The sequence below is a fragment of the Saccharomycodes ludwigii genome, chromosome II (genome assembly GCF_020623625.1).
Source record: "Saccharomycodes ludwigii strain NBRC 1722 chromosome II, whole genome shotgun sequence".
NCBI classification, from domain to species: Eukaryota; Fungi; Ascomycota; class Saccharomycetes; order Saccharomycodales; family Saccharomycodaceae; genus Saccharomycodes; species Saccharomycodes ludwigii.
Genome location: NC_060201.1, coordinates 336,129 through 350,042, shown reverse-complemented (window position 1 = coordinate 350,042; position 13,914 = coordinate 336,129). Strand labels below are relative to the sequence as shown.

The following is a 13,914-nucleotide window of genomic DNA, read 5'->3' as shown; positions in this document are numbered from 1 at the left end:
TTTTACTGTTATGAAAAGGCCTTTTTTCTTTCTTACATAATAAATATACATTTCAAGAAACCTGTACATATGATACATCCGTACCTATCAAAACCTGTAACTTATTTTTTGATTATTTAGTTTCGGGGGTTTTTTTTCTTTTTTGTGAGTAAAAAAAAAAAAATATCATTATAATTTTATTACTTGTGCTAAGAACTAAATTCATTTCATTATATATATATATATATAAACTACATCTTGCTATTATAACTTCATCTTACCAAGCAAATAATCATCCAATCTCTTCTTTTTATATAGGTCCAAAATCTCCCTTCATAGCTCTTTGTTTCAAATCGTATATGATGATTTTTTCATCGGGTGGTAACATGGAGATATCCGTGTCATTTAATTGTAAAACTTGTTTCAATAAACCTAGTTGCGTTTTTTTATATTTGCGTGGATTCTCTTGGTTTTGTTTCCCTTCTTCACTGCCATTTTTATCACTTATACTGTCATTATTTGTTATAGCTAGCTTGGATAAATCTTCTACTGTACTTAATCCATTGCTCAACAAAATTTCAGCCAAAGCAAAATTCAATTGAGGAAATGTCAATAACAGCTTCAAAGTGATACTGTTTTCAGCCTCACTACTCTCTTGTTTTAGCAAGTCTAATACCTTTAACTGTTTTTCCTTCCCGTAATTATTCGCTAATATACTAGAAAGCATCATTGCAGGCGTTGTCATTGTTGTATTTATGTCTATGCCTATATTATCACAATTTACTACTTTACCTTGATAAGAAAATATTGGTAGTTTTTGGTTAGGCCCGGTATTGTTATTGGCGGAATTATTAATACCACTATTAGTATTAGAACGACCATTATTAACAGCAGTTGCTGTTACTGATGTGCTTCCCTCATCTGAAAACCCACATTTTAATGTACGAGAACCTAATTGATATCCATTTAAATTTCTAACAGCGCTGCTACTGGTATTTATATCATTAAACTCTATAAAACAGAACCCTCTTGACTTACCTGTGTTTGGATCAAACATCATTTTTAAACCTCTGACTGGTCCCACATTACTACATAAATCCAATATTTGTTCTTCTGTTTGGTCAAATGGGATATTCCCCAAATAGACTATGTTAGATGGTTTATTATCCATTTCTGCTGAACTTATCTTTTTCTTTTGGTTGTGTTTGTTTTATTTGTTGAAATGAAAAAAATGAAAAGATGGAAAATCAAATAAAGCTTTTATTATTATTTTCCATACACCCACACCTTTCGTTTAGCATAGCCAAATTCTTTTTTTTTTTTTTTTTTTTTTTCTCTTGGTAAAAAAAAAATGATATATAATATTTATATTTCTACGTTTGCATGTTTATTGTCCATCATTCAAACAGAAAAAAAAAAGAATAAAAATATAAAAATATCATCTTTCATTTTCATCAATCTAGCATTTTAAAACAATTAGGATCTCGTCTCTAGACATAAAATATGTTGGAAACCAAAGAAGTGTTAACTTTAGTGAAAAACTTGGAAAAAGCTAAAACTAATGATGAGGAAGTTTTAAAAATATTAAAGATATTGGAGAAAGATATGAAACCCACAGAAAAATTGTTACGAGAGACTAAAGTTGGGGTTGCTGTTAATCAATTTAAAAAATCCACTAATCAAGAAGTCTCAAAAGTTTCCAAAAAAATAATTAATGACTGGAAAACAGAAATCTCAAAGGAAAAAAAGAAAAATAAACTAAATGCTAGTTCCAACAAGAGTTCTAGTAGCCTTAATAACAGCAACACAAAAAAAAATATTATTACTGAACTTCCCGATAAACCTAGAAGTAGTAAATTGGATAATGTCAACACTCAAGTTCACAACGAAAAATTACGTGATATGGTTATTAAAGCCTTTTATGATGCATTATGTAAAGAAACAAGAAAATCTTCAAATGAAATTTTAGATTTATGTATTAATATAGAAAACGAATTAAATGTATATGCGAATAACGACGAAAAGAAATATAAAGATAAGTATCGTGTAATCTTTTCTAGTGTAATATCAAAAACAAACAAAGAGTTGAAAGTTAAAATTTTAACAGGTGATTGCACACCGAATTATTTGGTCAATTGCGACCCAAAAGATTTAGCTCCCGAGCATTTGCAGAAAAAATTGCAGGAAATTAAAGAGAAAAATCTATACAATGCTCAAGGTGCCACCGTTGAAAGAAGTGTTACCGATAGATTCCAATGTGGTAAATGTAAAGAAAGGAAAGTCTCATATTATCAATTACAAACTAGATCTGCAGATGAACCATTGACTACGTTTTGTACCTGTGAGAATTGTGGTAATAGATGGAAGTTTTCTTAAACAACAACAACAAAAGAAAAAGAAAAAAGGAAAAAAAGAGTACATATAGTATTAATCTTGGTCTGTTATTTTGTGATTAATACTCACATACCCACCATTTCTCAGGAAATGGGGGAATCTATACCTTTATATATATATATATATATATAATTTTAATGTTTTATACATGAAATTTCTTTCCTTTTTTGATATAATATTAATATATCAATATTTAATACTTATATTGACCGGTATGATATATAATAACCTATTTAAATTTGATTGTATTAAACTCCTTTATTTATATATGGAATTTTCTTCTTAAGCGAAGCCAACAATTTTTTTTTTTTTTTTTTTTTTTTTTTCGTAATGGTTTTTCTCACTTCCTTAAAAGCAATCTCACTAATATCTCAAATATTCCAATTTTTTTATCAACAGATAATCATATTATATACCATTTTCTCAGTAATAACCATAAAATAATTATTCCAAAAGTATCAACGCAAATGTTTGTTCCTACTGTTTCTTTTATAGCTAGAAAATCTCTATTAAAACAACAAAAACCTTTATTCCATACTATTATATTGGCCAAAAAACTATGCTATCCAGCTCCTATTTATACCGTTGCTAAATCATCCACTAATAGATTTTATGCAACATCTCCCTCCACTTTTAATTCCAAGGAATCTGATGAATTAGAAAAAGTCCAAGAATTGATGGATAAGATATATTCAAATCCATCGGTTTTAGAAAAGCTTAATGAAATTAGCGCCATCATGGTTGAAAAAAAATATATTAATCCCGATTCTGGCAGTATGAGTCCTTGGTCTATGATCAAGGTTATCATGGATAAACAAGTTAAGGGTGCTATGGTTGAATTGAGAGAAGAAATGCAAAAATGTGGTATAAACATTGGCCAAGACCAAATCGGTGCTTTGATGAGTGTTTTAGGTATGAACGGTAAAAACACTTCAAATAATAAGGAATAGGGATGTTATTCATTTTGCGCCTTTTACCATCATTCTCCTTAAATCAAAGTTTTGTAAATATGAAAACATAGTGTACGTAAAAATAATATCATCATTACAATAAATATTTATATATTAGATTATTTGTTACAAAATCATTATGCTAAATAAGTTAACAAATCTACTTTGGTGACAATATGAATTGGCTTCAAAGTTTTATCAGTAATGATGGCATTTGAATTCTTTTCGAAAAAAGTATCCAAATCACTTAATTTTGTGTTGATATCAAAGCTTAAAAACTTTTTCTTACCACTCTTGTTTTCATTGTAACTGCTGACTTCATCAAAATTATTCAACTTTCTAAAATCTAAGAAAATCCCCTTAATAGTATCTGGTTTGGTTTTTGCTGTTTGCAAAGTCTTTAGCAATTTACTTAACGTGACTAGACCGCATAATTTACCTTCGGCGGTTAATACGGGCAATTGGTCAAACCCGTTGTCTTTCAATATAGATATAACAGTACTTAGTTTTTCAGTTTCTAAAACACTTACAACAGGTTTTAATTTCAAATCCTTGACAGTAGCACCATTATAGATATCCCTAATTGGTTCTTTCCTCTTGTTAACAATTTGTTCAAATTCATCGTCCCATAAACCGTTCTTCTTCAACCATTCATCATCAACAAACTTGGTCAAATAAGATCTAATACTATCCGGGAAAATGACAACCAAAACATCATCTTCATCTAATTCTGGATGCTCCTGACAATAATTAACCAAAGCCTCAAAAGCAGAACCACTACTACCACCAACTAGTAAACCTTCAGAAGTAATTAATTGACGAGCATATTTAAAAGATGGTTTATCATGTGTTTTATACCATTTATCAATCAAAGATCTATCTAAAACTTTAGGAACAAAATCATATCCAATACCTTCAACTTTATAAGAAGCTAATTTAGTGTCGTTAAGATTTTCTGGCTGGGCCAAAATGGATCCTTCTGGATCTGCCCCAATAATTTTAATATTGCTGCTAACATTCTCTTTCAAATACTTAGCAATACCGGTAATAGTACCACCGGTACCTGCACCAGCAAAAACACCACGCAATTTGTCCAACTCGCCTATTTTATCCAATTGTTCGTGTATTTCCTTTCCAGTACCTAGGATATGAGCAATTGGATTGTATGGATTATTATACTGGTCTAAAATAATGCCGCCTGGAATCTCATTTTGCAATTTCAGAGCGACACCGATATGAGATTCTGGAGAATCCCAAGCAGCTTCAGTTGGTGTCCTAATAATTTCAGCACCCAAGGCTTTTAAAACAGAGACTTTTTCATTGGACATTTTTTCTGGTAAAGTTATAATGACTCTATAACCTTTAATAGCGCCAATTAAAGCCAAACCAATACCAGTATTACCACTAGTTGGTTCAATCAAAGTGGAACGAGATGGATGAATAATGCCACGCTTTTCAGCGTCTTCGATCATAGCTTTAGCAATACGATCTTTAATGGAACCACCAGGATTGTACAGTTCTAGTTTGCAGTAGACCTTAGGTTTAATACCCAAATCTTGGGGCAATTTATTTAACTTTAATAAGGGTGTTTGACCAACCAAGTCTAAAACATTTGTGGATATTGAATGTGTTTGGGCAGACATTGTATCTGATATGTGCTTTGTGTGGGAGTTTCTTTTGTTGAGTGTATGAGGACTTTCAAAACAGGGGGAGAATAAATGAATGTTTTGAATGAAGGAAAAAAAGAAAAGAAAAAAAAAAAAAAAAAAATGGAAAGGGGAGGAGAGTAAAACAGATGTAAAATAGAAACAAAAAAGAAAACAGAAATAAAAATAAAAAGATAACAATTTGTAGTTTTATCTTATATTATATATATATATATTTTTTAACTGTATTTGAAAAGAAAAAAGAAAAAAGAAAAAGAAAAAAAAAGAAAAAAAAACCCAAGACAATTTCACGTGGTATTTCTAACACAGCGAGAATCAGCAAGTATTACACACTCAGCCTTTGCCTTTCATAGCAATTGCGACACAAAGGGACAAATGGCTAAAACAAAAACACACAGTTCAACAACCTATGTTATTGGCACGTGATATTACATTCTCAGCGTGCACTGCCACAGTTTTCATTGTCATGTGACATCGCTTAAAACGAAAGTTATTTGTTGTGTCCGAAATATCTCGGACATATCATGAGAACAACAATAACTATAACGCCTAAAAATATATACATTTTATATTTAAAGTAATAATTAAAATAACCAACAAATGAAAAACAAAGAAAATTATTTTCTCTCCTTTTCTTCTGTGTTGTGTTTCTTTCTTTTTCCCTTTTAATAAAATAAATTCCTACTTGTTATTTATTGAGAACAAAAATAGAAATAAAACAATTGTCAAATATTCATCAAAAAATGACTACAACAACAGCCACTGATATTAGTTCAACAAATACCCAAAGTAATCAAAAGGGGGAAGGTATTGTTTCCTTAACTGTTGGTAAAGTGGACGCTTCAATCGCATTATTAACAACAGATGATCATTTAATTATCGAGTTTCCTACTATTTTGTTACCAGAAGATATTAAAACAGGTTCAATCGTTCAATTTAACGTTTCTCACAACTATGAGTCTGAATCTAATGTTTTCACCAAATTTTTAAATTTACAAAATGATATCTTCCAGAAATACGGACAATTGGAACCATCACCACCTCACTTATCCAAGCTTAATGTTACACAAACAAGTTGTATTTTGAAATGGGATAATTTGAATTTGGGTTCCGTGGATTTGAAGTCATTGATTTTGTATAAATCAACAATCAAACCAGAAAATGCCAATTCTGGTTCTTCTATTCCTGATAACGCCCAGTCTAGCACAGGAGCTGCTACTCACACCAAGATGGAGAGAATTACTATGATCCCTAATCCTATTAAAACCAATAGTTTTAAAATATCTGGTTTAAGTGTAGATACCAGCTACGAGTTTCAATTGAAAATGTCAACTACATCGGGGACTTATTACTCTAATAGGTTAGCTATTAAAACACACAAAATGACCGACATGAGTGGTATTACTTGTTGTTTAGGTAAATTAGATACTACTTTACAAATCACTGAAAACGATATTAAAAGTTGTTTAGACAGCATTGGTGCTAAACCATTGCAAAATAAAGTTACTATTGACACTACCCACTATATTACTAATGAAGTTGATGAAGTTGATAACGATCAAGATGAAGAGTTAGAAAAGGCCAAGAGGAACAATATTCCTATTGTCAAGCCAGAATGGGTTAGAGCTTGTCAAGTCGAAAAGAGAATTATTGGAGTCAGAGGATTCTATTATCAAAATCCTGTTGGTGGTGCCGATGATATGACCGGAAACTATAAATTTGATAAGAGTTTAACCGAGGCATATTTGAGTAAAATTAGTGCTGAAGAAAAAACTGAGACTGGAAAGGACCAAGAAGCGGTAACTGAAGTTCAAAAAGAGAATAAAATGGAAGAAGAAGAAGAAAATAATATTGAAAAGGAAGACAAAGCTAGTTCTGGAAACTCGGAACAGGAGGGAGGTTTGGAAGATAAAGACTTTAAAACAGAAGACTTAAATGAAGAACTAACTACAGACAATGAGCAATCAAAAGAGCAAAAGGAGGATGTATTAAAAAATGATAAAAAAATTAAAGCTGTGGATTTAAATGATCAACAAGAAGATGAGGATGAAGAAGGCAAATATGAAAATATAATTGAACAAGCTGGTAAAGAAGAAAAGTCAATGGAAGAACCTATGGTGGAAGAAGGTAAAGAAGGAGAACCGGTTGAGGAAACTAAAGATGAAGGACCAGTGGGGGGGAATAATGAAGAGTCGGTGGGGGGAAATAACGAAGAACCAATTGAAGAAAATAAAGGAGAAGAAGAGGAACTGATGGGAGAGAATAAAGAAAACCCAGTAGAGGGAAATAGAGAAGAACCAGTGAAAGAAGAACCAGTGAAGAAGAACCAGTGGAAGAAGAACCAGTGGAAGAAGAACCAGTGGAAGAGGAACCAGTGGAAGAAGAACCAGTGGAAGAAGAACCAGTGGAAGAAGAACCAGTGGAAAAAGAACCAGTGGAAGAAGAACCAATGGAAGAAGAACCAATGGAAGAAGAACTCGTAGAAGAAGAACCCGTGGAAGAAGAACCCGTAGAAGAAGAACCAACTGAGGAAACTAAAGAAGAACCAGTGGAAGAAGAACCAATTGAGAAAACTAAAGAAGAACCAATTGAGGAAAACAAAGAAGAAGAGCCAGTGGATGAAGAACCAGTGGATGAAGAACCAGTAGAAGAAGAGCCAACTGAAGAAACTAAAGAAGAGCCAACTGAGGAAACTAAAGAAGAACCGATTGAGGAAAACAAAGGAGAAGAACCAGTAGAAGAAGAGACAATGGATGAAGAACCGGTGGATGAAGAACCAGTGGATGAAGAACCAGTAGAAGAAAAACCAACTGAGGAAAATAAAGTAGAAGAAGAGACACTGGAAGAAAATAAAAAAGAAGGGGAAATTGAGGGCAGTAATGAAGAACAAACCCGACCAATCGAATCAGAAAGTTTGAAAGAAGACGTGGATATAAAATCTGATTTACCAATTGAACAACAAGAGGCTACTGTGCAAGATATAGAATCTGAAAATCTAAAAAAAGAAGTTGAGGCTACAAAGTCGAATGAACTTGAAGAAACACCTTCAGCTAATGGCGTAATAAATAAAAAAGAATTTGAGGATAAAGAACCAAAACCTGAAGAATATAATTTAGAGAAAACGTCCAATAAATAGCAAGAAATAAGTACTAATGAAAAAAAAGATGCTACTGCCACATCTAATGCTAAAGCGACTAATAACAGCTCTGTCATAAACAAAAATATTCTGATACTCGCCGAATCTAAAGATAAGGAGAAGGGGGAAAGAGAGAATATTCTAAACACACAGCTTTCTTTCGCTTCAATCTTTACAATCAATAGTTTATATATGTTTGTTTCGATATTTAGTGGTTTTTGTCTTTTAATCTTTGTTTATTTATTTATGTAAAGATACGTAATATAAAGTCTAAAAAAAAAAAAAAACACAAATTAGTATTAATAACTTGGTTATTTGACCAATTGCAAGAGACAGCTAATATGACACTATGTTTCTTTATTTGTTGCAAAAAAAAAAAAAAAGGATTCGATAGTAACGTTTTCATTCTCCAAACAATTTTTTAACTCTTTTCAAAACAGAATCTTTCTCTGGGTTATAAGGATGGTCTTTGGATGGAATTTCCAGGATAGCAGGGAAAGCATTAGTATATGAATCGACTGAATGCCTAATTTTATCAGCAACAAATTGATTGATCAATAATAACGAAATGTCCTTCCTTTTTTGGGTGAACAACTGAAAGATTTCTTCTAATTCCTGCTTAGTAGTTTTCCCCTCTCTATATACAAAAAAATTTTTCCCCATGTTGTCTCCAATATCCTCATTTTTATGTTTTGTATCAGTATTGCTACGATCTTGAGCGACGGAATCATCTTGTTCTGCTGTTTGATTTGGTGCTATTTGGCCTACACCTGCTAATAATAAGCCAGTAGTAGTATCTTCATCTCCTATAACGGCTATTATATTACGTTTTTCTGCTTGACCTGTTGAAGAACTAGACATGATTATGATATTATGATATAAAGATAATCTACAATTCTATGATAGTGGGTTTATCCAAAGTTTGAACTGGATTGTTTCTATGATTTAAGCTCTTTATACCTTTTATTTTTGTTTTTTTTTTTTTTTTTTTTTATTTTTATATTCTATTAATTTTGGCTGCAAAAAATAAAATAATAAACTGTCAAAGAAAAAAAAAAAAAAAAAAAAAATAATAGAATAAAGCAAAAAAAGGTTCTAAAAAAAAAAATATATAAAAGAAAAAGAAAATGGCAAATTAATAAACAGAATGTATCATTTTGCACGACACATCACAAATCATTTTTTACGTCAACAAAAAAATAATTTTGGACCGGGTTAAACACTCTCGGATATGTAAAAATAAAAATAAAAAATAATAAACAAACCGAAATGGAAATTTAATGAACGGATTATTCACTTTAATTCCATTTTCTGTTTAACTTGTAGTTTAATTTTCTGTTTAAGTTGCTAACAACAAATAACCTTAAATCCTTTATCTAACCTCTTTCTCCTCCATGCTGATGGCTTCTATAAAATAGATTTAAATAAACCAAGAATAAATTAACAAAAACTACAACCATGTTACTCAGATCCACCGCCACCACCACAAGAAGAATTACTTCTAATGTATTTAAATCCACATTGCTTAATACCGAATGTATAACTTCAAGCAATACTAATACTACCACTCCCTTTATTAAATCATTTACCGTTTTAACAAACCCCACATTGTCAGGACATAACAAATGGTCTTCAATTAAGCATGATAAAGCTAAAAACGATGCTGAAAGAAATAAGCTGTTTAGTAAATTTGCTAACAAAATAGCCTTAGCAGTTAAGTTGGGTGGTGGGAATGCCGATCCAAAATTAAATGTTCGATTAGCTTCTGCAATAGAGCAAGCTTGCAAGGCTAATGTCACCAAAAGAGTTATTGACAATGCCATTAAAAAAGGTTCTGGTGCAAATGGTGGGAATAATGGTGAATTATGTATATATGAAGGTATTGGTCCAAGTGGCATAGCTTTTGTTATCGAGTGTTTAACCGATAACAAAAATAGAACAGTAGGCCTTGTGAGGGCTGCTTTCAATAAAATAGGTGGTAGTATGACACCCACACTATATTTTTTTGACAGAATGGGGTACATTAGCATAAGTCCATTAAAAGATAATGATAACTATGATGTTGTTTTTGATGATCTGTTAACTAATATAGAAGGGGTTGAAGATTTACAAGAAATAGAGCCAGATGAACAAGAACAGTCTGAATCGCTTCAAAATGATGAGGAGGCGGAATATAGTGACAAGATCTTTGAAATTAGTTGTGATCCTTCCATAACTAATACTTTAGCACAAGAAATTAAGGAAAAGTTGAAATACAAAATTAAGGACATTAGTATCGGTTTCCAACCCAAATCAGATATGTTGGTAGAAATTGGTGAGAAAGATGAGGCTCGCATCAAACTGGAAAAGTTTTACAGCACATTGGATGAAATCGATGATGTTACTGAAATTTACACAAACGTCAAAGAAGATTGATTGCTTAACTTTAATATATCTGTATATTCATTGCTAAGACTTGTAAATAATTACAAAAGAAAATTGTTTAAAATTAAAGGACTTAAATATATCAAACTCAGTACATATATATGTATATACACTGCCTTGTTAATATCAACCTCAATATAATAAAAACGAATAAATAAATAATTAATTGCATGTTTTATGGAATAATAAAAATAATATCGATGAAAAAAAAAAAAGTAAAAACAGTCATGTAGTAAGAAAAATCAGTATCTCATTTCTTGTCAATAACTTCCTTGGCAACAGATAATTCTGGGTTATGGGAAACCCTTAATGTGTCATCATATCTAAATTTCTTGTAAGTAAAATAACAAGCAGAGGCAATAGCAATACCCATGGCAGCGAATAATGGGGTTAACTCGACTGGAATGTTAATACCACCTTTCTTGGCCTTATTGGCAGAATTCATCAAAACTTGAGCTGGTCTCATTTATATATATATATGTGTGTGCGTGTACGTGTGTAGCTTGTCTGTTTGCTAATTTTTTTTATGTGAGTGTGAAAATGTACGACTAGTTCCTATATCGTTCAAATTGGAAAAAAAAAAAAAAAGACTCAGATCAATAGTAATTGTTTAAGAAGAACAACAAAACACTAAGTTGTAAGAATTGTTAGAAAATGTACCGAGTCATTACAGAAAAAAAAAAAAGAAAAAAAAAAAAGGAAGAGAGAAAGAAGTTGAAAGTTTGCTTGTACAGCTAAATGGTCAAACCCTTTGATACCAAATACAAAATTTATCAAATATTACAGAAAAAAAAAATTAAAAAAAAAAAAAAAAAGCTAAAGATTTAAATAAGGAAATATCGTACAATTCATATACAGAAACACACGCAGAGCTTATAACATCAAAAACCAAATGTTTCGTTCAAAGCGATGGCATCACTACAAACAAATCTGATTGGGTAATCTTAGAAAGCACGTAAGGCATCCTGCTTTAAGAAAAAATATTCAACACACAATTCATAAGTTAGCCATTGCACAGCTGTCGATGGAACAACTTTGAATAAGTTGGCTGTTAATCCCTTGTAGTAACCCTTAAAGCCTTCCTTTTTGCCTATTTGGAGCAAAGCATCCACTACACCCGTGTAATGAATTCCTAATGACCCGTTATTCATGGAAATTACTTGGAATCTTCTCCTTAATAAGTCAAATGGATATATAATGCATTGAGCTATACCTCCACTTACAGCACCCATGGTCAATTTTATAAAACTGGAAGGTTCGTTAATGTGATAATGGTTCAAATATAATTCTTTTAAATCCTCGTATATTTGGAAATTTAATGCCACATACGGAACAATGCCCAATAAAGTTGGAAATAACCCTTTATACAAGCCTCTTATACCACCTTCATTTTTATAGGTGTTCGTTAATAGCTCCACCATACCGGGATGTTTCAACTTATTAATCTCATTCTTATTGTTTAATGTGGTTTGTATGCTTAATCTTGTTTTAACCAAATCTAAAGGATAAGTTACCAAACAACTTAAGCCACCACTCAAGGCACCATCGACCAACCTTTGCACGTTAGTCAATTGTGATATTACTGTCGATCCGTCTTTAGTGTTACGAGCATTTTCATAATTTAATATATAATTTTTAAAAGTTTCAAAGGTTAAATATTGTACAGCCATATATGGGAAAACTCTAATACAATTCATGCCATTACCTCTAAACAAGCCCTTTATACCTTCATTTTGATACATTCTTTTAATCAACGTGGAAATATTTGCACTGTTGCTCATTCCATCATTTTTAATTTCCACTTGTTTTAAAATTTTAACCCTTTCAAACGGCGAGACTACTGTTCTTGATACTGCACCTGCTATACCTCCAGATATAAATGATATTGTTATAGGGATATCCTCATGTTTCTGGTTTGACATTTTATTTTATTTTTTTTTTTTTTCTTTTTTTTTTTGGTTTTTTTTTTTAATTTTTTTCTCTTCTTATAAATCCGTTATTTTTACATGAATGTTTTCTTGTAAAATGCCATATTTTACACATATAATTGAAAACCTTTTTCATTCTCTCTGTTTTTCTCAGCCTTGTGACATATATATATATATATATAATTTACCTTTTTTTTATTTTTAGTATAAAAGGCTCACAGTTAAGATAAAAACAGCTTTCAAGAGAAATAATACAACAACGATCATGTACATATTGTTTAAGTGCTTATTATAGGCACTATATGAAAATTAAGCCAATTAGTTGGGATTAGAGATAGTAAAAAAAAAAAAAAATTATTATTATGTAACGAACCTTTTCTTCTTCCTTTTTTTTTTTTTTTTTTTTTTAGTGTTGATAAAATGCTCCAGTTCTTATATGTGCTTGGGCAATTAGATTTAATATTTCCAAGACATAGAATAATTTGCATTTTTATTTCTGTTCTTTGGACAACTAGAAACATAGCGTCCTGAATTACCACATCCGTACCATAATTTTTTTTTCTCTATTCTCTATATAGGGCTTTCAGACTTGAACGGGCTTTCCAATAATCGTTTGCAGAGCCTGGTTTATTGCAAGGCCAATGTCCCAAATTGCTGTTACGATCTGAATATTTGAAACGTAAAGCATTAAAATTGTTCTTCTTTGATATTAATATGCTAGTCCCATCTGTATTGTATATATTCGATCCTAATAACTCAATTTCCAAAGCCATCTTTTTTGCTTCTCTCAATGTTTGCGGGTCAAGAATTCTCAATTCTCTGCAAATGTCCTTTTTTAACCCAGCGACGAAAGTTACAATTAGGGCTTTTTCTGAGACAAAGTCGGTAGGCAATAACAATCCGGTTTTCTCGAACTTGTCACTGTATTCTATAACACTCTTGGTCTGTCTCATTTTATTTAAATCAAGGTACATTTGGTAAGGGTCAATAGCGACAAAAAAATGTTCTTTCAACTTAGCAACAACAGTTTCGTAGGGTACGTCTGTTAAGTCTGCTCTTCGGTATGCGTTTCTAAACCACGAGGCAGCATCACCATCCAAGTTTTCAGCTAAAAAACAAATTTTCTCCTGATTTGAAGAAATACGCCTAGTTACAAAACGAATTTCAACAGCATCTAAGAATTGGAGTAATGTGTGAACATCACGGCTTCCTGCGAAAGGGTTTAACCTAACACCATCAGTATTGTTACTCATCGTTAATCTTATTTCTTTTGATCGTTTTCTATTTTAGCGGCGCTACCAGATATCGTAAGCGTAACTCAGGATTAGTCGTAATAATTACGGGTTCGGATTATGGTAATTAATTTCTTGTTCTATTTCGGTCTTTACATATAATAATAATATATAATAAAGATTTATTTAAAACTATAACTTAAA

The 13,914-nt window shown here is 31.4% G+C and overlaps 10 protein-coding genes across 10 annotated transcripts; 4 read left to right on the top strand and 6 right to left on the bottom strand.

Annotated features, from left to right (window-relative positions):
- Positions 1–289: 289 nt before the first annotated feature.
- On the bottom strand, positions 290–1,150 carry RNA15 (Rna15p; the record flags this gene model as incomplete). The annotated part of the gene is made up of 1 exon (XM_046080345.1): positions 290–1,150. The coding sequence occupies one exon, from the start codon at positions 1,148–1,150 to the stop codon at positions 290–292; it is 861 nt and encodes a 286-aa protein (XP_045935606.1).
- Positions 1,151–1,482: 332 nt separating this feature from the next.
- Positions 1,483–2,355, top strand: DST1 (transcription elongation factor DST1; the record flags this gene model as incomplete). The annotated part of the gene is made up of 1 exon (XM_046080344.1): positions 1,483–2,355. The coding sequence occupies one exon, from the start codon at positions 1,483–1,485 to the stop codon at positions 2,353–2,355; it is 873 nt and encodes a 290-aa protein (XP_045935605.1).
- A 485-nt stretch (positions 2,356–2,840) lies between these two features.
- On the top strand, positions 2,841–3,323 carry DPC13 (Dpc13p; the record flags this gene model as incomplete). The annotated part of the gene is made up of 1 exon (XM_046076840.1): positions 2,841–3,323. The coding sequence occupies one exon, from the start codon at positions 2,841–2,843 to the stop codon at positions 3,321–3,323; it is 483 nt and encodes a 160-aa protein (XP_045935604.1).
- A 137-nt stretch (positions 3,324–3,460) lies between these two features.
- On the bottom strand, positions 3,461–4,966 carry CYS4 (cystathionine beta-synthase CYS4; the record flags this gene model as incomplete). The annotated part of the gene is made up of 1 exon (XM_046080343.1): positions 3,461–4,966. One exon carries the CDS (start codon positions 4,964–4,966, stop codon positions 3,461–3,463), a length of 1,506 nt encoding a protein of 501 aa, XP_045935603.1.
- Positions 4,967–5,733: 767 nt separating this feature from the next.
- CHS5 (Chs5p) lies at positions 5,734–7,473 on the top strand (the record flags this gene model as incomplete). Its single annotated transcript, XM_046080342.1, has 1 exon — positions 5,734–7,473. The coding sequence occupies one exon, from the start codon at positions 5,734–5,736 to the stop codon at positions 7,471–7,473; it is 1,740 nt and encodes a 579-aa protein (XP_045935602.1).
- Positions 7,474–8,528: 1,055 nt separating this feature from the next.
- On the bottom strand, positions 8,529–8,987 carry VMA7 (H(+)-transporting V1 sector ATPase subunit F; the record flags this gene model as incomplete). The annotated part of the gene is made up of 1 exon (XM_046080341.1): positions 8,529–8,987. One exon carries the CDS (start codon positions 8,985–8,987, stop codon positions 8,529–8,531), a length of 459 nt encoding a protein of 152 aa, XP_045935601.1.
- Positions 8,988–9,584: 597 nt separating this feature from the next.
- Positions 9,585–10,541, top strand: DPC29 (post-initiation translation factor DPC29; the record flags this gene model as incomplete). The annotated part of the gene is made up of 1 exon (XM_046080340.1): positions 9,585–10,541. One exon carries the CDS (start codon positions 9,585–9,587, stop codon positions 10,539–10,541), a length of 957 nt encoding a protein of 318 aa, XP_045935600.1.
- A 259-nt stretch (positions 10,542–10,800) lies between these two features.
- On the bottom strand, positions 10,801–11,016 carry MRA1 (Mra1p; the record flags this gene model as incomplete). Its single annotated transcript, XM_046076839.1, has 1 exon — positions 10,801–11,016. One exon carries the CDS (start codon positions 11,014–11,016, stop codon positions 10,801–10,803), a length of 216 nt encoding a protein of 71 aa, XP_045935599.1.
- Positions 11,017–11,494: 478 nt separating this feature from the next.
- SCDLUD_001435 (uncharacterized protein) lies at positions 11,495–12,472 on the bottom strand (the record flags this gene model as incomplete). Its single annotated transcript, XM_046080339.1, has 1 exon — positions 11,495–12,472. One exon carries the CDS (start codon positions 12,470–12,472, stop codon positions 11,495–11,497), a length of 978 nt encoding a protein of 325 aa, XP_045935598.1.
- Positions 12,473–13,041: 569 nt separating this feature from the next.
- Positions 13,042–13,731, bottom strand: SCDLUD_001434 (uncharacterized protein; the record flags this gene model as incomplete). Its single annotated transcript, XM_046081544.1, has 1 exon — positions 13,042–13,731. One exon carries the CDS (start codon positions 13,729–13,731, stop codon positions 13,042–13,044), a length of 690 nt encoding a protein of 229 aa, XP_045935597.1.
- Between the last annotated feature and the right edge of the window lie 183 nt (positions 13,732–13,914).